We start from the raw sequence: 21,049 nt of genomic DNA, 5'->3' as shown, positions 1-21,049 counted from the left end.
AACAAGGAAGAGGAGCAGCCTCGGCCGAAACCGTGACAGTACCCCCCCCTTGACGCGCGGCTCCAGCCGTGCGCCGACCCGGAGCTCGGGGACGACCCGGACGACGCGGAGCAGGGCGCGCAGGATGACCCCGATGGAAATCGGTCAGTAGGGACTGGTCTAATACGTCCCTCCTTGGCACCCAGCACCGCTCCTCCGGGCCGTACCCCTCCCACTCCACGAGATATTGAAGACCCCCCATCCGGCGTCTAGAATCCAGGATGGACCTCACGGTGTACGCCGGAGCCCCCTCGATGTCCAACGGGGCGGAGGAGTCTCCTCAATCTCAAAGTCCTGGAGTGGACCAGCTACCACCGGCCTGAGGAGAGACACATGGAACGAGGGGTTAATATTTTTGTAATCAACAGGTAGTTCTAACCTATAACTCACCTCGTTCAATCTCCTCAGGACTTTAAATGGCCCCACAAACCGCCGACCCAGCTTCCGGCAGGGCAGGCGGAGGGGCAGGTTTCTGGTTGAGAGCCAGACTCGATCTCCAGGTGCGTACACTGGCCCCTCACTGCGGTGTAGGTCGGCGCTCGTCTTCTGTCGACGTATGGCACGCTGCAGATGGACGTGTGCAGCGTCCCACGTCTCCTCCGAGCGCCGCACCCACTCATCCACAGCGGGGGCCTCGATCTGGCTCTCATGCCATGGTGCCAGAACCGGCTGGTACCCTAACACACACTGAAAAGGGGTTAGTTGGGTGGAGGAGTGGCGAAGAGAGTTCTGTGCCATCTCGGCCCAGGGCACATATCTCGCCCACTCCTCCGGCCGGCCCTGACAGTATGACCTCAGAAACCTACCCACATCCTGGTTGACACGTTCAACCTGCCCATTACTCTCCGGGTGGTACCCCGAGGTAAGGCTTACCGAAACCCCCAACCGTTCCATAAATGCTCTCCACACTCTAGAGGTGAACTGGGGGCCTCGGTCAGACACTATATCCTCGGGTACCCCGTAATGCCGGAAGACATGGGTGAACAGAGCCTCAGCGGTCTGTAGGGCAGTGGGTAGACCCGGCATGGGAAGGAGACGACAGGCCTTAGAGAACCGATCCACAACGACCAGGATGGTAGTATTCCCATGTGAGGGGGGAAGGTCGGTAACAAAATCCACCGAGAGGTGGGACCAGGGTCGTTGTGGAATAGGCAGGGGTTGTAACTTACCCCTGGGCAAATGTCTGGGCGCCTTACACTGGGCACACACCGAACAGGAGGAGACATAAATCCTCACATCCCTAGCTAACGTTGGCCACCAGTACTTCGTGCTAAGACAGTGCACTGTCCGGCCGATACCCGGATGGCCAGAGGAGGGGGACGTATGAGCCCAACAAATGAGGCGATCGCGTACCTCGAGCGGAACGTACGTCCGACCCACAGGACACTGTGGAGGACTCGGGTCGGTGCGTAACGCCCGCTCGATCTCACCATCAACCTCCCACACCACCGGAGCAACCAGACAAGACTCCGGTAGTATGGGCGTGGACTCAACTGACCTCTCCTCTGCGTCATACCGCCGAGACAGAGCATCTGCCTTCCCGTTCTGGGACCCAGGGATGTATGTGATTTTAAACACAAACCGGGCTAGGAACATAGTCCAGCGAGCCTGGCGAGGATTCAGTCTCCTAGCTGCCCGGATGTACTCCAGGTTACGATGGTCAGTTAGAATGAGGAAAGGGTGTTGAGCCCCCTCGAGCCAATGCCGCCACACCTTTAGGGCCTGTACCACGGCTAACAGCTCCCTGTCTCCTACGTCATAATTCCGCTCCGCCGGACTGAGCTTCTTAGAGTAGAACACACAGGGGCGGAGTTTAGGTGGAGTGCCAGAACGCTGGGAAAGAACGGCCCCTATCCCGGCCTCTGACGCGTCCACCTCTACTTGGAACGGTAAAGAGGGATCCGGATGCGCCAACACCGGCGCCGAGGTAAACAGGTCCTTTAGTCTCCCAAATGCCCTGTCCGCCTCAGCTGACCACCGCAAGCGCACCGGACCCCCTTTAACAGAGACGTTATGGGAGCTGCCACCTGTCCAAAACCCCCGGATAAACCTCCGGTAATAATTCGCAAAACCCAAGAACCGTTGCACCTCCTTCACAGTGGTTGGGGTCTGCCAATTACGCACAGCTGACACCCGGTCTACCTCCATCTTCACCCCTGACGCAGATAACTGGTAACCCAGAAAGGAGACCGACTTCTGGAAAAACAGACATTTCTCTGCCTTGACATATAGGTCATGCTCCAACAGCCTCCTCAATACTCGGCGCACCAGGGCTACATGCTCAGCACGGGTAGGACTATACACCAGAATGTCGTCGATGTACACAACTACTCCCTGTCCCTGCATGTCCCGGAAAATCTCATCGACGAAGGATTGGAAGACTGAGGGAGCATTCATCAACCCATATGGCATGACTAGATACTCGTAGTGTCCGGAAGTCGTGCTAAACGCTGTCTTCCATTCATCGCCCTCTCTAATGCGCACCAAGTTATATGCGCTCCTAAGATCCAATTTTGTAAAGAACTGCGCACCGTGCAGTGACTCCGTCATAGTCGCAATCAGAGGAAGTGGATAGCTGTACTTCACTGTGATCTGATTGAGACCGCGGTAATCAATACACGGGCGCAGACCTCCATCCTTTTTCTTCACAAAAAAGAAACTGGAGGAAGCGGGTGAAGTGGAGGCCCGTATGTATCCCTGTCTAAGAGACTCAGAGATGTACGTCTCCATAGCCTTTCTCTCCTCTTGAGACAAGGGATACACATGGCTCCGCGGGAGAGCTGCTCCTGACTGGAGATCTATCGCACAATCCCCCCGTCTATGAGGCGGCAGCTGCGCCGCCCTAGTCTTACTGAACGCCAGTGCCAAATCCTCATACTCGGGGGGAATCTGCAGTGCTGGCATTAGATTCGGACTCTCCACCGAGGTCGCCCCTATGGAAACACCCAGACACCGCCCCTCACATTGAGCAGACCACCCTTTAAGAGCTTTCTCTCGCCACCTAATAATAGGGTCATGAGTCATCAACCAGGGAAGACCCAGCACTACCGGATACGCAGGAGAGTCAATCAGATAGAGCTGAATTCTCTCCTCATGACCCTCCTGTGCCGTCATCTGAAGGGGTGCTGTGACTTCCCTAATCAACCCAGACCCTAACGGACGGCTATCTAGGGCATGGACGGGGAAAGGCTTATCCACTGGAAGGAGGGGAATCCCTAACTCTATACAGAACTGGCGATCTACAAAATTCCCAGCTGCGCCTGAATCTACCAGCGCCTTATTCTGGGAACGAGGTGCAACCTGTGGGAAACAAACAGGCAAGGTTAGGTGCACGACAGAAAGCTCTGGGTAAGCAGGGCGCCTACTCACCTGGGGGGACCCCCCAATGCGTGACCTGCCATCTCCCTCACTGGAGGACCCGCCCCAACACCTAGCCGCGGTGTGCCCTCCACGACCACAGTTGGTGCAAGGGCCGGGTCCCCTCGGGCTCCTCCTCCTCCGTTCCCTAGCGCCAGCACCTCCGAGCTCCATAGGGCTCGGCTCGGAGGTGCTGGAGAGTGGAATGGGCGAACCCCCCCCTCCGGGACGCCCACGGGTGGCGAGCAGGGTATCCAGCCGGATGGCCATGTCGAACCAGCTGGTCGAACGTCAACGACGTGTCCCTGCATGCCAACTCTCGCTGGACGTCCTCTCGGAGGCTGCAGCGGAAATGGTCGATATGGGCCCGCTCATTCCACCCTGCGTCAGCCGCTAGGGTCCGAAACTCTAAGGCAAAGTCCTGGGCGCTCCTCATCCCCTGTCGGAGGTAGAATAGACGTTCCCCCGCCGCCTTCCCTTCCGGTGGATGGTCGAACACAGCACGGAAGCGGCGGGAGAACTCCGCATAGTTCGTGGTAGCGGCGTCCATTCTCCTCCACTCGGCGTTGGCCCACTCCAACGCCTTGCCGGTGAGACAGGAGATGAGGGCTGAGACGCTCTCGTGTCCCGAGGGCGCCGGGTGTACGGTGGCGAGGTAGAGCTCCACCTGCAGCAGGAACCCTTGACACCCGGCAGTGGAGCCGTCGTACGCCCTCGGGAGCGAGAGCCGAATCCCACTAGGTTCCGGAGATGAGACAGGGGGCTGACCGATGGGGCTGGTTCGGTTCGTGGAGGTGTGGGAACCCCGCTGGTCTCCCCATCGGTGCAGAGTATTCATCACCCCCTCCAGGGCATGACAGACCTGGTTGATGCGGTCCTCCTGACCACGAAGACGTTCAGACATCTCGGCTGTCGGCGCGGTCGCTTCTGCTGATTCCATGGTGAGGATGCGTGATTCTGTCAGAGTGTGGTGGGTGGAATAGTAGGAATCAGGTGCAGGAAACCAGGAGGACTTCAACAGATCTTTACTAGAGTCCAAACACAAATAAGTCGCCAACCCAACCGGGTGGCGCGAACAATTACGCACGAAAACAACAGTGCGGTAACAACAAGAAAAGCGCACGCAGTGCGAGCTCTCGAAACACAATAACGAGAGAACCAAACACGAAGAGGCAAGCTGACATTCACAATCACGCATAACACCTGACCCAAACACACGAAACTAAATAAGGGAACAATTAAGACACAAATAAGGGACAGGTGTTATGAACAGACAAAACCAAATGAACATGAAACATAGAACGGTGGCAGCTAGTACTCCGGAGACGACGACCGCCGAAGCCTGCCCGAACAAGGAAGAGGAGCAGCCTCGGCCGAAACCGTGACAATAAGAGCTTCTGCTAAATGACTTAAATGTTAAATGTTAAATGTGACACATATTAATGCCAAAATAACATGCAAAACAGGCAACATTTTATTTATTTATTTTCTAAACATATGGGAATCAAAACAGGTGGGGACTCACTGGGCCTAATACATTGTCACAGCATATTGGCTATGCTTGGCCTGTCAATATTGTTATTAATGTTATTAATATTGCTCTTTGCTGTATTATTTGACAGTCTCTCTCTGGTCATTGTTTTAAACTTGATTTAGCTCTCCTGGTCTGCCTGGTAGGAAGAGTTTGTCGCTTCAGATAAATGGTTAAAAATGGGAACATTTTGCCTACCCGGCACAGGGCTTCTGAATCAAATACACCGCCAATGGCGCAAGACCAATAAAAAAGAAATAGGAGTGCAAAATGTATTGTTGGCTTTTCTACAGAAATGTTTGGTTTTGTCTCCAGAATAATCTCACAATATCGTCACAGTCACAAGGCCCATTGGCAAGGTCTTTCACTGAGCAATTCTAAATAGCGTAACCTATTTCAAATTGCCAAGCATTCAACAATTCAACAATATACTGTATAACAGATTAAATGCTATCTCTAATTTGTGGTGAATGTACAGTATATCTAATGTGTTAGGTGAGGGAAGTAATACAGGTAGTTTTGGTTTTTGTTCTTCATGGTGAATGTTATCATTCACAATCATTCATTTCACGACTGGGGAAGACCCGCCAAATGTTTTGGTTCATTTCCAGTACGTTGGACATAAAATGATTTACAAATAAACAGCCCTTTTCAGCTTTGTATACTGATTTTGCTTCCCCTTTCTTGCTTTTATGATTGTTAGATAGAAGAAACCTCCTACCCCAGACATCCCTTTTCTCGATTTTATGATACTTTAGAACTCACCTAGATGTTAACGGTCATAAGATGACACTCAGGTATCACATATCTTACTTAAGGGCTCTGTTCTCTCTTTTCTTCCCTGTTCTGTGCAGGAGAGGCGTCCGTTCTGCGATACTACACAGCGAACACCATGAATGAGTTCCTGGGCATGTTCGACTACAACGACCTGCAGGTGAGGGATGAGCTGGCCAAGAAGATCAGCGTCGAGAAGCTCAAAGCCGTTACCTCAGGCTCCAACCCGTCCTCCCTGAGCAGCGAGGAGGCCACGCGTCGAGCCCGCTTCTCCAAGTATGAGGAGTACATCCACAAGCTGAAGGCTGGTGAGACCCTCCCCTGGCCCATCCACCCCAACCCCAAACCAGACGACCTCAACTCCAAGCTGGCCCAGGACAAGAATGCTCTGCTTCAGGCTCAGGTGGCCACCTCTGGGGGGTGCCACTCCGGGGCCGAGGGACAGATCTACCCCTCAAGTCTGGACCACAAGCAGGGGCAAGGGCAGGTTCACAACATTGAGCACAACCCTCCACCACCCAACCCCACCTCCCACCTCCAGGACTTGGCCTCCCGCATCTCCAAGTACGACTCCTTCATCCAAAAGCTGAAGATGGGCGAGAGCTTGCGGAGCCAGCAGAACGGCAATGCCTACAAGAGGCCCTCCAAGTACGACCTGGAGAACATCAGGTACCTGCACCTCTTCAAGCCCGGTAAGGGGAACCCCTACAAAACAGGAAAGGTGAGCCGCCCGTCTAAGTACGACATCAAGAATATCCAAAAGTTGATGCCGGGGAGGCCCGAGCCCTCGCTGATGCCCAGCATTCTGTCTGCCACGCCGGGGAATGGAGGGACGCAAGGCACCCCTACCTCGGCCTCCTCCGCCGGGGCCACTGGCCACCCAAGGCTCACCATGGATCAGATGGGCCACATGGGCTTCAACACGTCCGACTACGTGAAGTCCAGCTTCTCCAAGACCGACTCCATCACCACAGGCACTGTATCCTCTGTCAAGTAAGAACCTCTTCAGATGACTTGAAAGACACTTTAGCTGAAAGGCACCACATAGGTACAGTAGATCTGCATGAGAAGCATGCTAAGCTTCTCTCACACAGCAATATGAATATGTGTACTGCAGGGTTTCTTAAACTATGGGTCGGGACCCAAAGTGGGCCCCAGGGTATGTTAGAGGTGGGTCGTGAGTAATGAGAATACATCTATAATCACACACTATTTCTTCTTAATTTGGTTCAATGGAGGACGATTTGAGTCACGGGAGGACAGTCAATTTCTCATTTGGATCTTGAGCTGAAAAAGTTTAAGAACCCCTGGTGTACATGCTTATATTAAGGTAGTGTTTTTTCAAGTCATACATTTTCTTGAATGAATTATGAGATCCCAGTAGTGGTGACTGAAAATAGTGAAAATGGGGTGCTCATGACAAAAATAGTCCAAGGAAATAATGAAAATGTTGTTCTCTTACCCAGTTTTGGTAATTGCACCAAAAGATGGTTATGCAAACTTCCTTGAATAATTAAATCAAATAGGCCATCAATTGAATCCTCCCGTTCTTATTTAGCTCATGTTTTCAAAAGATTACAGGTTTTTAATGTTATACAATTCTCCTAAATTGTGTCTCTGTGCGACACATTGGAGATAATGGGCGTCTCACATACACTTAACTGCCACTGCGAGTCAGTTAGCCTAATGCAAAGGTAATTGCCACCTCCACAACAGCCAATGTGAATGTAGTGTGAAATAGTGCATGGCGCCAATAGATTAATGACGTGATGAGTAGCGAAGGCCCATGAAGTGTTTACTTGCTGGGCGCTCTCTGCGGAGACTGATTTAGCACAGTCATCACAAAGTGACTGACTTCCTCCTTCGGCTGGGGAGGAACAACTCTCCCTTTAATTACTTTGGAGTTGTGACTAACCTCCCTGAGATTTACAGGGGCTAGGCTTAACACTAACACCACAAGCCCGAGTACACTCTGAAGCAAGCAAACAAGTGGGTTTGGGGAGCTAGTCCTTGTTAGCGCTAGCAAACAAAGGGTTTGGGAAGATGGCCGGGATTAGCTCTACAGTGAGAGAAAAAAGTATTTGATCCCCTGCTGATTTTGTACGTTTGCCCACTTACAAAGACATGATCAGTCTATAATTTTAATGGTAGGTTTATTTGAACAGTGAGCGACAGAATAACAACAAAAAATCCAGAAAAACGCATGTCAAAAATGTTATAAATTGATTTGCATTTTAATGAGGGAAATAAGTATTTGACCCCTCTGCAAAACATGACTTAGTACTTGGTGGCAAAACCCTTTTTGGCAATCACAGAGGTTAGACGTTTCTTGTAGTTGGCCATCATGTTTGCACACATCTCAGGAGGGATTTTGTTCCACTCCTCTTTGCAGATCTTCTCCAAGTCATTAAGGTTTCGAGACTGACGTTTGGCAACTCAAACCTTCAGCTCCCTCCACAGATTTTCTATGGGATTAAGGTCTGGAGACTAGCTAGGCCACTCCAGGTCCTTCATGTGCTTCTTCTTGAGCCACACCTTTGTTGCCTTGGCCGTGTGTTTTGGTTCATTGTCATTTGTCATTTGTCATTTGCTTCAATGCCCTGGCTGAGGGAAGGAGGTTCTCACCCAAGATTTGACAGTACATGGCCCCGTCCCTTTGATGCGTTGAAGTTGTCCTGTCCCATTGGCAGAAAAACACCCCCTAAGCATAATGTTTCCACCTCCATGTTTGACGTGGGAATGGTGTTCTTGGGGTCATAGGCAGATCCTCCTCCTCCAAACACGGCGAGTTGAGTTGATGCCACAGAGCTCGATTTTGGTCTCATCTGACCACAACACTTTCACCCAGTTCTCCTCTGAATCATTCACATGTTAATTGGAAAACTTCAGACGGGCCTGTATATGTGCTTTCTTGAGCAGGGGGACCTTGCGGGCGCTACAGGATTTCAGTCCTTCATGGCGTAGTGTGTTACCAATTGTTTTCTTGGTGACTATGGTCCCAGCTGCCTTGAGATCATTGACAAGATCCTCCCGTGTAGTTCTGGGCTAATTCCTCACCATTCTCATGATCATTGCAACTCCACGAGGTGAGATCTTGCATGGAGCCCCAGGCCGAGGGAGATTGACAGTTATTTAGTTTTTCTTCCATTTGCAAATAATCGCATCAACTGTTGTCACCTTCTAAAATTGATTTAAAAGTTTTTCTACATTCATCAATCTACAAACAATACCCCATAGTGACAAAGCAAGAACAGTTCTTTTGACATTTTTGCTAATATATATATATATATATATATATATATTTTTTAATGGAAATATTACATTTACATAAGTATTCAGACCCTGTATTGAGTACTTTGTTGAAGCACCTTTGGCAGCGATTACAGCCTCGAGTCTTCTTGGGTATGACGCTACAAGCTTTGCACACCTGTATTTGGGGAGTTTCTCCAATTCTTCTCTGCCGATCCTCTCAAGCTCTGTCAGGTTGGATGGGTAGCTTTGCTGCACATCTATTTTCAGGTCTCTCCAGAGATGTTCGATCGGGTTCAAGTCTGAGCTTTGGCTGGGCCACTCAAGGACATTCAGAGACTTGTCCCAAAGCCACTCCTGCATTGTCTTGGCTGTGTGCTTAGGGTCGTTGTCCTGTTGGAAGGTGAACCTTCGCCCCAGTCTGAGGTCCTTAGCGCTCAGGAGCAGGTTTTCATCAAGGATCTCTTTGCACTTTCATATTTGCCTCGATCCTGACTAGTCTCCCAGTCCCTGCCGCTGAAAAACATCCCCACAGCATGATGCTGCCACCACCATGCTTCACCGTAGGGATGGTGCTAGGTTTCCTTCATGTGTGACGCTTGGCATTCAGGACAAAGAGTTCAATCTTGGTTTCATCAGACCAGATAATCTTGTTTCTCATGGTCTGAGAGTCTTTAGGTGCCTTTTGGCAAACTCCAAGTGGGCTGTCATGTGCCTTTTACTGAGGAGTGGCTTCCATCTGGCCACTACCATAAAGGCCTGATTGGTGGAGTGCTGTAGAGATGGTAGTCCTTCTGGAAGGTTCTCCCGTCTCCACAGAGGAACTCTAGCGCTCTATCAGAGTGACCATCGGGTTCTTGGTAACCTCCCTGACCAAGGCCCTGCTCCCCCGATTTCTCAGTTTGGCCGGGCGGCCAGCTCTAGGAAGAGTCTTGGTGGTTCCAAACTTCTTCCCTTTAAGAATGATGGAGGCCACTGTGTTTTTGGGGACCTTCAATGCTGCAGGAATTTTTTGGTACCCTTCCCCAGATCTGTGCCTCGACACAATCCTGTGTCGGAGCTCTACGGACAATTCCTTTGACCTCATGGCTTACTCTGACATACACTGTCAACTGTGGGACCTTATACAGACAGGTGTGTGCCTTTCCACATCATGTCCAATCAATTGGATTTACCACAGGTGGACTCCAATCAAGTTGTAGAAACATCTCAAGGATGATCAATGGAAACAGGATGGACCTGAGCTCAATTACCAGTCTCATAGCAAAGGTTCAGGATACTTATGTAATTAAGGTATCCCCAAAAAAAACTGTTTTCACTGTGTCATTATGGGGTATTGTATGTAGATTGCTGAGGAGTTTTTATTAATTTAATGCATTTTAGAATAAAGCTGTAATGTAACAAAATATCGAAAAAGTCAAGGGGTCTGAATACTTTCCGAAGGCACTGTATGTCCATACAAATCTATGTAATCCAAATACATTTGCAAATTTATGTCATGCATTAAAATACATTTCAAAATGCATACAAATAAATTAAGTTGCCAATTTGCAGCTCACGTGGAGCTAAATACCAGCAGGACTTCTGGGGGCAACCACGCCTCACTCTCAAGGCAGGTCACATCTCAGTCAGTACCATGAAGAGGGTTGTGTTGGGGGAAACATCTATCCTGAGTTTAAAGATGTCCTCCAGCGATTTTGAACTTTTACTGTTGAAAAGCGATATTTCAAGTATAAATAAAGTAAAGTACACACACTAAATGGTACAGAAATATGTTTTGAGCAAAAAAGTGTTTTTTAGACACAACTGCAAGGAGTTGGTCAAATGGGAATCTGTGCTCTCTTGAGGAACAATAGAGGCGCAATACAGAACAAAAGAGGAAAGCCCCCCCCACTTGTGCTATATCATGACTTACCTGGACTACCTATTGAGATGTGCCATTTTTTAAGTAAATCTGGTGTAAAATTAGGGTAAAAATGAGACTGGAGTGCCACTTTAAACTTGCGTTTCTGTTGATTGAACTCAGTCCCCACCCCCTATTGGTTCTACCCAAATTGTCACCAACTGAAACAACGCCTTCTGTTCCATTGAACCCTGTCTACTCCTTCTGTTTTAAGTCAGTCCATAACCCTGATGAGACAACATGACAACAGCCTTTGGAGGCAGGGACCTTAGGAATGTTTAGAAAATACGTTTTTTGGGAACTTTTGCATATTCCCATTTTGTAGATTTGCATCTGATCGCTCTCCAAAATAGCCCCATACATGATTAATGTGTTTACCCTGCCTTTCATTGTTGGGAGGGCATGCATCAAAGTGTGTTTGTACCTTCCTGAATCATACCCGCGTGAAAACCGCTGTTGTGTTGCAGAAAATGTATATTGATAGCCCGTAGTTTGAAATGTCTTGAAAGTAAATATTTTGTTAGTTGTCTTTATTAACAATGCGTCCAATCCCCCATTAATCGTGTCTATTCTGTGTTTGCTTGCATTAGGAATGGCCTACCACCGGAGAAATCTGTCACCGAGGACATCAACCTGTACCAGAAATATATTGGCAGGTATGTAAATCCACCCTCTCCAGTGGAACAAATGTTGTCCCAGACATTGAAACTAGAAAGGTGATTATCACTTGTTTATTTGTTCACTTTAAAAATAAAGGATAATGTGGCTTTGGCGTTAATGATTACTTCTCCAATCCATAACAAATCAAAAGCCCTGGCACTAAAATTTTCACAGTTTACATACACACACACACACACAAAACCTTCCTTGGACTGATTACATTTTACAAGAAGATTTAATTAAGGAATTTTTAATGAGGCTTCTGCTGGCACTGCCAATAACTGTTTTGATATTTGCGCTGCATAATGCATCAAATTTGTCTAGTCATCTTGGGAGTTGATGCGCAAGGAGGCCAGATACAGTTTAAATGTCAATTTTGGGGAGAGAGAGAAAAAGAGAAAAGGGCAGAGGATGAAGGGAGGAAAAAAGACAGTGTTTATCTGGGGTGCTGTGGGGAGAGGGGGGGGCATAACTAATGAGCACAAACTTATGCTAAAAACCCAGCTTTGTAATCGTTGTCGACTCCCCCCCCCACCCCCCGAACCCCACCCCCTTGCATAAAGGGGGGGAAAGTTTGATGTTTTAAAGAGCTTCCCTGTTAGTGTTTAGTCTCAGTTTTCCCTCTTTAAATCCTTTCATGCACGCACTATTGCCGCAGCTCTTTGATCTGCGTTCTTTCTATTGTAACGGGAGATGCGTCACAATCTCTGTACCGTGGCAATATTAATATTTAATCTGCAGCTGAATACAGTGAGGGAAAAAAGTATTTGATCCCCTGCTGATTTTGTACATTTGCCCACTGACAAAGAAATGATCATTCTATAATTTTAATGGTAGGTTTATTTGAACAGTGAGAGACAGAATAACAACAACAAAAATCAAGAAAAACGCATGTCAATAATGTTATAAATTGATTTGCATTTTAATGAGGGAAATATGTATTTGACCCCCTCTCAATCAGAAAGATTTCTGGCTCCCAGGTGTCTTTTATACAGGTAATGAGCTGAGAGTGCTCCTAATCTCAGTTTGTTACCTGTATAAAAGACACCTGTCCACAGAAGCAATCAATCAGATTCCAAACTCTCCACCATGGCCAAGACCAAAGAGCTCTCCAAGGATGTCAGGGACAAGATTGTAGACCTACACAAGGCTGGAATGGGCTACAAGACCAGCGCCAAGCAGCTTGGTGAGAAGGTGACAACAGTTGGTGCGATTATTCTCAAATGGAAGAAACACAAAATAACTGTCAATCTCCCTCGGCCTGGGGCTCCATGCAAGATCTCACCTCGTGGAGTTGCAATGATCATGAGAACGGTGAGGAATCAGCCCAGAACTACACGGGAGGATCTTGTCAATGATCTCAAGGCAGCCGGGACCATAGTCACCAAGAAAACAATTGGTAACACACTATGCCATGAAGGACTGAAATCCTGTAGCGCCCGCAAGGTCCCCCTGCTCAAGAAAGCACATATACAGGCCCGTCTGAAGTTTGCCAATTAACATCTGAATGATTCAGAGGAGAACTGGATGAAAGTGTTGTGGTCAGATGAGACCAAATTCGAGCTCTTTTGGCATCAACTCAACTCTTGAGTGAGAACCTCCTTCCCTAAGCCAGGGCATTGAAAATGGGTCGTGGATGGGTATTCCAGCATGACAATGACCCAAAACACACGGCCAAGGCAACAAAGGAGTGGCTCAAGAAGAAGCACATTAAGGTCCTGGAGTGGCCTAGCCAGTCTCCAGACCTTAATCCCATAGAAAATCTGTGGAGGGAGCTGAAGGTTCGAGTTGCCAAATGTCAGCCTCGAAACCTTAATGACTTGGAGAAGATCTGCAAAGAGGAGTGGGACAAAATCCCTCCTGAGATATGTGCAAACCTGGTGGCCAACTACAAGAAACGTCTGACCTCTGGTTTTTCTATCAAGTACTAAGTCATGTTTTGCAGAGGGGTCAAATACTTATTTCCCTCATTAAAATGCAAATCAATCTATAACATTTTTGACGTGTTTTTCTGGATTTTGTTGTTGTTATTCTGTCTCTCACTGTTCAAATAAACCTACCATTAAAATTAAAGACTGATCATGTCTTTGTAAGTGGGCAAACTTACAAAATCAGCAGGGGATCAAATACTTTTTCCCCTCACTGTTGTAGCGGCCTATTAGGCCCCCCCCAAACACCAAGTGGGAATTGTGTGTGCAAATGTGTGTGTTGGTCTGAGGAAAGCAGCGATGGTGGGAGGGTTGGTTGGTTGGTGTGTGTGTGTGTAATGTACTGTACTTTTCGCTTCGTTTCTGTGTTGTTGTTTTTCTAAAGAAGCCGTCAAACCTTCCCGAAGCCCCCACCACCACCACCACCACCACCACCATACCCCGAACCCCCCACCACACCACCAACTTTTAAAAGGTAGTGGATTTGCCGTTTTATTAGCTTAATGAACTCCGCAAAAAGTGATCGGTAAATTCAGCCCTGGGATAATCCTACAGGGGGTGAGAGAGAAAGAGAATGAGAAAGAGAGAGAGAGAGAAGGAAAGGAAAACATATATTACGTAGCCCCTTTTTCCTCCTCTGCGTTTCAAGCAGATGGGGCTCTTGGCAGCGGCAGTGCAAATGTTTATTTGTGTGTTTTCAGTTGTAATTTGAGTGTTTTAACAGTCATCATCGTCAGGCTTATAATCAGGCCCGTAAACGCGCAGGAAAATGTGGCCCACTCTTTTAACTGGAGAAGTCTTTACCTAGTCAGACTCTTACTGTCAGGGAGAGGGGAAGGGGAAGGAGGGGTGGTAGTAGCGTGTAGATCCATTCAAGCCTCTCAGCAGAACCTAACCTTCCTTTGATTATAGCAAGTGTGGTTAACCTGAGAGAAAACGCCACAACATTGATTTGGCAAGGTTTCAAAATGTGGGCAAATGAGAGAATCATGTGTGGGGTTTACAGTTTAATAAGTGTCTATGTACCGGCTGCTTTTGAAAATAAAAGGAGCTAATTTGAGTCGAAATTGGTGTGACAGGCGAGTCAATTGTGGCGGAGTGCGGAAAACATTATTTTTTGCATGGTGAGATTAGTTGTTTTGGAGGTATGGTTAGGATTGGGAGGTGGTTCTCTGTGAGGAGCTTGGATTCCCTTTAGGTAGTGATAGAGACTTTGAATGTTAAATATGGGCATTTGGGTTAGGTCAAGGTGTTCCCTTCGTGAGAGTGATGTTTTTGTCATTTTCCTCATTAATCGCCAGAAGAGAATGAGAGATGCACCCAAGATAATTAGGGAGGGATTCTATATTTAGGCAACACTATAATTGCAAAAAAGCATTCATGATTTGATACCTGAATAACATAATTTTTAAGCGCTTTTTTCATGATGATAACTTCCTCTTTGCTCTATGACTGTTGCCAGTGTGTTGAGAAAAAGCATTGGACTCGCCATAGATTTTACACCTGTTCCTTGATTAGTCATGACAAAATCACTCAGTGTGAAGTCCACATGGCCCATGAAATAACTCTGTACCCTCTTTTTTTGTCACTTGACTTCTAGGTTCTCAGGGCGCCAGCACTGTGGACATGTGCACTGTGCCTACCAGTACAGGGAGCATTACCACTGCATGGACCCAGAGTGCAACTACCAGGTGAGTAGCTGTGTGCTGAACACCACATATGTTGCACATTTTAGGACACCCTTACTATGACAAAAGTCCCTTGCTATGAGAAGTAGGAATGTCCACAATGTATACCGTACAACCTTCTGAAAACCTCTAAGGTGTACATTTTAAGGAATTCTTATACCTTATGACTTAAGTCCCTACTTCCTCTGACAAAGGTCCCCCACTCCCAATGACAAAAGTAACTACTACCTATTAGAGGTTTTGTAAGGTTGTCCTCAAATGGATACCGTACACCCCCCATCTAGGTGGCCTAGTCAGACACTTGTTTTCCTTGTTTCCCCATCTCCCACAAATTGCAGGCTCCCCCTCTCTGTAGCCTAGGCCATACCTTGTGTCACCATGACAAACGAGATAACAGCAGTGGGGTAATGCTTTACTCTGAACAGCCATGGTTCATTGCCTGCAAATGTGCTGTACTCTACATCCCCTACTGTAAGAACCCATAGAACCAGTGTCGCTGAATACCTTTATTTAACCTTGATTTAGGTTAAATAAAGGTTTATTAGGTTTATTTACCTGGGTGATTCGGAAACGTCTCCATAACTCAGTGTTCTGTTCACAAATGCAGTACCTTCTGTTTCTTCCTGACCACTCGAAGGAGAGAACTGGGGGTTCTATGATATACAGAGATGAATAATATGTCATCACTTCATCTCTGCTCACGCCTAACAAAGGCTTGCGCAGATGAAACGTTGTTGACGTGTGTCCGCTGATCAGATTATGACTGCTGGCACTCATCCAATACCTTTTTTCTCTCACTAAGCTAATTCTGTGCACAATTGGTCTTTGACAATTGGCCTTTTATCCTGGGTTAATTGTAAATATGCTTGAAATATGGTTCCTTTTCAATGTTTTTATTTTATTTTCCTGGAGACAGCAGCCGTTGCTCTGGGACTGCTTTTAATCCCCTTTCACTTGATTAATCTTGTTCCTGTCCCAAGAGTATTCATATATGACACAGGGAGGGAGGAAAAAAGTGTTAAGCAGATCAGAAAACAGGCCTGTATGTTTGCCTGAGCATATGGTCTAAAAGAATTAGGCAAACACAAGCAGATTTGTCGTAGATGTAAAATCCTCACACAACTCAAGCTGTATGTTTTTCCACCGTTCCATCTGCTTTTCTGAATTAAGGCATCTGTAGCTCTAATCTTTGTCACAACGCATAAAATTTAAAAGTCCTACTTTCAGTGTTAGACAAGATGTCTATTTGGCTGAATATAATGGAGGGAAAAAGGGCTTTGAAATTATTTGAAGTTGTCGTTTAGAATTTTAGTTGGGGTTATTCAAGTCAAGTCCCCATCTCTCATTGACTTGAAGGGCTTCTAGATTGGTTTCAAGTCAATCTAGACATTTGGGTGTCAGTATCCGCCAAGCTAAGATGGGCAGCTCCTTTGGTAGTGAGAACTCATGATATGTTACATGACACACTCCTAGAATATTATCTAGTTGAAAGATGGCACTGCAGTGGATAGTAGCCGTCTTACGGGCTCCTGACCAATTCTGCTATTTTGTATGTTTTTTTAACGCTGATCTTAACCTTGATTTTACATAATGTCTCTGCCATCATTTCCTATGACCGAAAACAGCTTCTGGACAGTGGCGGCTCCTGAAAAAATTCTCGGGGGGGCAATTTTTCTGATGATTTAGGTGACCTACACACATTTTAAAAAAGATATGTCCAGCAACAACATGAAGACAGGGGCAGCATATAAGTCAATACTGATATACACATTACTTGCTTCAAAAAGGCCTCATGGTTGAATTGGAAATATGTGCACCTGAGCATAATTCACAACAAGCAAGCAGGAGCTTTTGATAGAGGCTACTGAAAACATTGATGCAAGTTATTGGTAATAAGAAATTTTTATAGACTTCCATATTCTGCCCTCTTGTATAGATTTGTGAAAATGAACAGTGATAGACATTTTGCCTGAAAACAGAATTTGAAAATAATTTATAGAAAAGGTAAACACAGCTATCTGTATGGCTTTGTAAAAATGAACAACCATATTCTGGCCAATTGTATAGATTTGTAAATATGAACAACCATATTCTGGCCAATTGTATAGATTTGTAAAAATGAACATGAACAGATTATTATTTTTTTTTACTTTTTTAAAATGAAAAATAACTATTTTAAACAACATCAACTGTGAACTGATTTGGGCGTGTGTGTGTTAAAGAGACAGACAGGGAGGGACAAAGAGAGAGAGAGGCTACATTACTTGTACTGAAACTGTTCTAGCTTGCTGCATGATCAAATTCAGCTGATGCGCATAGCAATGCACGTAATGGGCATTCTTGAAATGCTCACGCACCTTTTGCTGCACACCAGCCTTCTCTCCCCTCATCACACTGGCTCCATCGTAAGCTTGCGCAATGAGTTTGACTTTCTCGTCGTCGGCAAAAGACCGTTCAGTCTCTCCAAAAGCACACTGGCGATTGAGACTGAGGTTGATTCCGAGATGGGAAGGAACTCAAAAAAGCGCTCCTGCACTTTGTGGTTGCTATCTATGTACCTCAGCACAAGCACCAGCTGTGTCTGTGTAGAAACGTCCGTGGTCTCGTCAGCTTGGATAGCTACGAAGTTCGCCGACTTCACCTCCTCCACAATATGTTCCCTCATGACCGCTAGCATACACTCCAGTAGCTCGTTTTGAATGGTCTTTGATGTGCCCTTGAAAACTTTAGCATTTTTAAGATGGTCATCAAACACCTCATCTAATTGTGCCACAAAGTTGACAAGTCCTAGAAAAATACCAGGGTTGGTGGAGCCCTCAGTTTCATCTTTGCCTCGCAAAGCTAGCCATCTTGCCAGTAGTACGTGAATTGATTGACGCTGCTACCCGCTCTTTTCTTAGTTATGTTCATGGTTACTTATGTTACGTATGACGAAAGCGCGTAAGTGCAAGCCCTCCCGGAACCCATAGAGATTGTATTGAAAGCTCTGATATTTGAAAAAAAAAAGATTTTACATGAGAGTCTATGAGAGACTCCTGGGCGATTTTCAACCTGACTGAAATCGCCCCAAAAGGGGCGGGGCCATTTGAAGCACGACTTTAGCCTGATTGGACATTTAGTGGCAGATCAGACGTCTAAATTAGAACACTGATAACTACTGTTGCCGTGATATAATTGATTAGAACAAAAATCCCTTCCTTTTCCCGTTTGGCAGTGCATCGCCCATATCGCCCTAATGAACACACCGCCCCTGCTTCTGGATAATATTGAGTTGCACCCCCCCTTTTGCAAACAGCCTAAATTCGTTGGGTCATGGACTTTACAAGGTGTTGAAAGCATTCAACAGGGATGCTGGCCCATGTAAACTCCAATGCTTCCCACAGGAAGGTGTTCCTAATATTTGGTATACTCAGTGTACATCTCGCAGGTTTTCTATACATCGTCAAGACCAGATGGCAGACTCGGGTGAGACGAGGAAGAGTGGTGTGTCTCTTTGTTAACAACAGCTGGTGTGCGATCTCTAATGTTAAGGAATTCTCAAGTTTTTGCCCACCTGAGATAGAGTACATCATGATGAGCTGCAGACTATACTACGTATTTACCAAAATGTTTTTTGTAGCTGCCTATTTACCACCACAAACCAATGCTGGCACTAAGACCAAGGAATGCAAGGAAACTATAATCTGTTTTACCGCCATTGCATTTGATTGATTGATGCCAGCAAACATTAGACCTCCCTTGATAACAATTTTTTTATAAAAGAATTAGCCAATCAGCGTTGAGCTGACTCAACTGTGGGTAGTCCTGGCGCAGCGGAGGCCAGTTGGCATTTGGCTTCACACAAATCAAATCACATCAAAAGCAAAACACCATGGTCAGAAAAACGTGTCTGTTTTTGGTCTGCTTGTGTTGTCCTGCAGTAGCTAGCTAGCTACAGCTGCCCTTTCCTAAGCCATGGATGGAAATGGGGATTTGGACTTGTGGTTTTGACATAATTCTCCGTACAGGCCAATGATTATAACAGAGATTCTGATCTAACCATAAATTAATATATTGTGCCACTTAAGACAATTTCAGTTCAGCATGTAGCCTAGATGTAGCCTAGTAGGCTCACGTTAACTAGCTAGCTAACTTAGCTGGTTCCTTATTGCCCATGCAAGGAAGTTAGGATAGCAAGCATTTTAGTCAGGTACCCTATGACAACAAAACTAAAAGTGTGTACTACTGTATGACAGAGTCATAGCCAACATTAAAGAGGGGAGGATGGCATTGGCGTTCAACTAGTCTACAAGTAGGGTGAGTCAACATGTTTTTTTAACTTGCGCACGCACAAACACACACATGCACACACACACACACACACACACACACACACACACATAAATCAGTACCATGGACAGCCACATGTTATTTAGCATTATACAACAGGTGGGTCTAATCCTGAATGCTGATTGGTTAAAACCGCATTCCAGCTGGTATCTATTCCACATGTTACCACCGGCTAAATCTATGACGTTAAAATGCCTATTTACTCTGTTCCATCTGACTGCGCAATCCACTGTCTCATCAGCCCAGCCAGGCAATTTATGAACTTGATCTCCACTATAAAAAGCATCTAGACATTATCTCACATTTATTTTAGACTAACATTTAGTTTTCAACAGCGGAGATGTGTATACATTTTGCTGTCTGTTTCTCCGACATTTGCAACATTGTTTCAATATTCAAATTCGATCTCCAGCTGTCCCATAGTAATGAACGTGTCGGGAGTCGGGATGAGGCAGAGAGGTAGGCAGCTTTCTCAGCCAGTCGAAATCATGAATCAGCATAATTTTTATGGATATATAAAAAGAACTATCAATTGAAAAACGAAGTGCAGCTAGTTTGCTGTCTTTCCAGCGTCAGTTTGAAGTGATTGTGTTAGTTGTGTTGTTGGCTAGCTCCTCTGAACAACAGTGTCCTGACAAGAGAGCACATTTTCTACACCAGGTGAAATCGCGCATCATTAGCTCATTGTTATGGATGTATCCAAATAAATGTCACTAGAAAACAGCAAAAAAGAAATGCAAATGCAGCTCCTTTTCTGTTATTCTGGCTGCACTGTTTGACATGACTGTAAGTTAGCTAGTTGGCTAACTAGCAAGCAAGGGATAAGAACGTTGCCAGCCAGTATGGCAATGGAACATTTAGAACAGAACCAAAAAACTGAACTGTTAGAACGAACGTCCAGCCAGCTTGGGTAGCAACCCTAGATTTGTGTCGGGACTATATCTTGTGGAAGGATGAAATAGTGTGAATATATTAATAATTTTAATTAAAATATGTAAATCATTATTTGAATTTGTTGGTAACCCGTTGTATAAAAGTCTTGGGCCTTCGTCTTGGGCCTAACAACACCTGTGCCAATATATCCTCCAAACACCGGCTTCTTGGGCATTATCACTTAAATATTGATTGAACTAAATTGTTTTTGGTATCTTTAAGTTTTTGTATTCACTGTATTAGGGGTTCCGGTGTGGCTCAGTTGGTAGAGCATGGCAGTACATAAATGTATGCACTCATTACTGTAAATTGCTCTGGATAAGAGGATCTGCTAAATGACAGAAATGTAAATGTAAAACATATTAGACTAAGCATTTATAGCCTAGTTGTTTTAATGATGTTAAAATGGTGCTGGAATAGCGGAGGCAGTGCTGTTTTCTTTGTGCTGACTTGCAGTAACTCTAAATCAATAGATGTTTAGTAAACTGTCGGAAACATTAACTTGCTTGACCTTGCCGTAAGTTATGAAACTGTTTGTCACATGCAATATTTGATTTGTGGACTTTAAACAGGTTAACATTTGCAAGGCCGCGGGGCCAGATGGAATACCTAGCTAGCAAAGGTCTTCACTGACACCTATCCCTGACCCAGTCTGTAA

At 46.1% G+C, this 21,049-nt stretch overlaps 1 protein-coding gene across 1 annotated transcript in view; it reads left to right on the top strand.

Moving 5' to 3' along the window:
- The window catches only part of LOC121546013 (zinc finger protein castor homolog 1), a 91,260-nt gene that overhangs the window by 13,156 nt on the left and 57,055 nt on the right, over positions 1-21,049 (top strand). Inside the window, exons 3-6 of the mRNA XM_045209379.1 lie at positions 5,782-6,694; positions 11,444-11,509; positions 13,827-13,916; positions 15,042-15,132. Of these exons, the coding sequence (XP_045065314.1) occupies positions 5,782-6,694; positions 11,444-11,509; positions 13,827-13,916; positions 15,042-15,132 (1,160 nt within the window). The remainder of the gene's footprint in view (positions 1-5,781; positions 6,695-11,443; positions 11,510-13,826; positions 13,917-15,041; positions 15,133-21,049) is intronic.

Source organism: Coregonus clupeaformis, chromosome 30 (assembly GCF_020615455.1).
Source record: "Coregonus clupeaformis isolate EN_2021a chromosome 30, ASM2061545v1, whole genome shotgun sequence".
NCBI lineage: Eukaryota > Metazoa > Chordata > Actinopteri > Salmoniformes > Salmonidae > Coregonus > Coregonus clupeaformis.
This window is presented reverse-complemented; position numbering and strand designations above follow the sequence as displayed.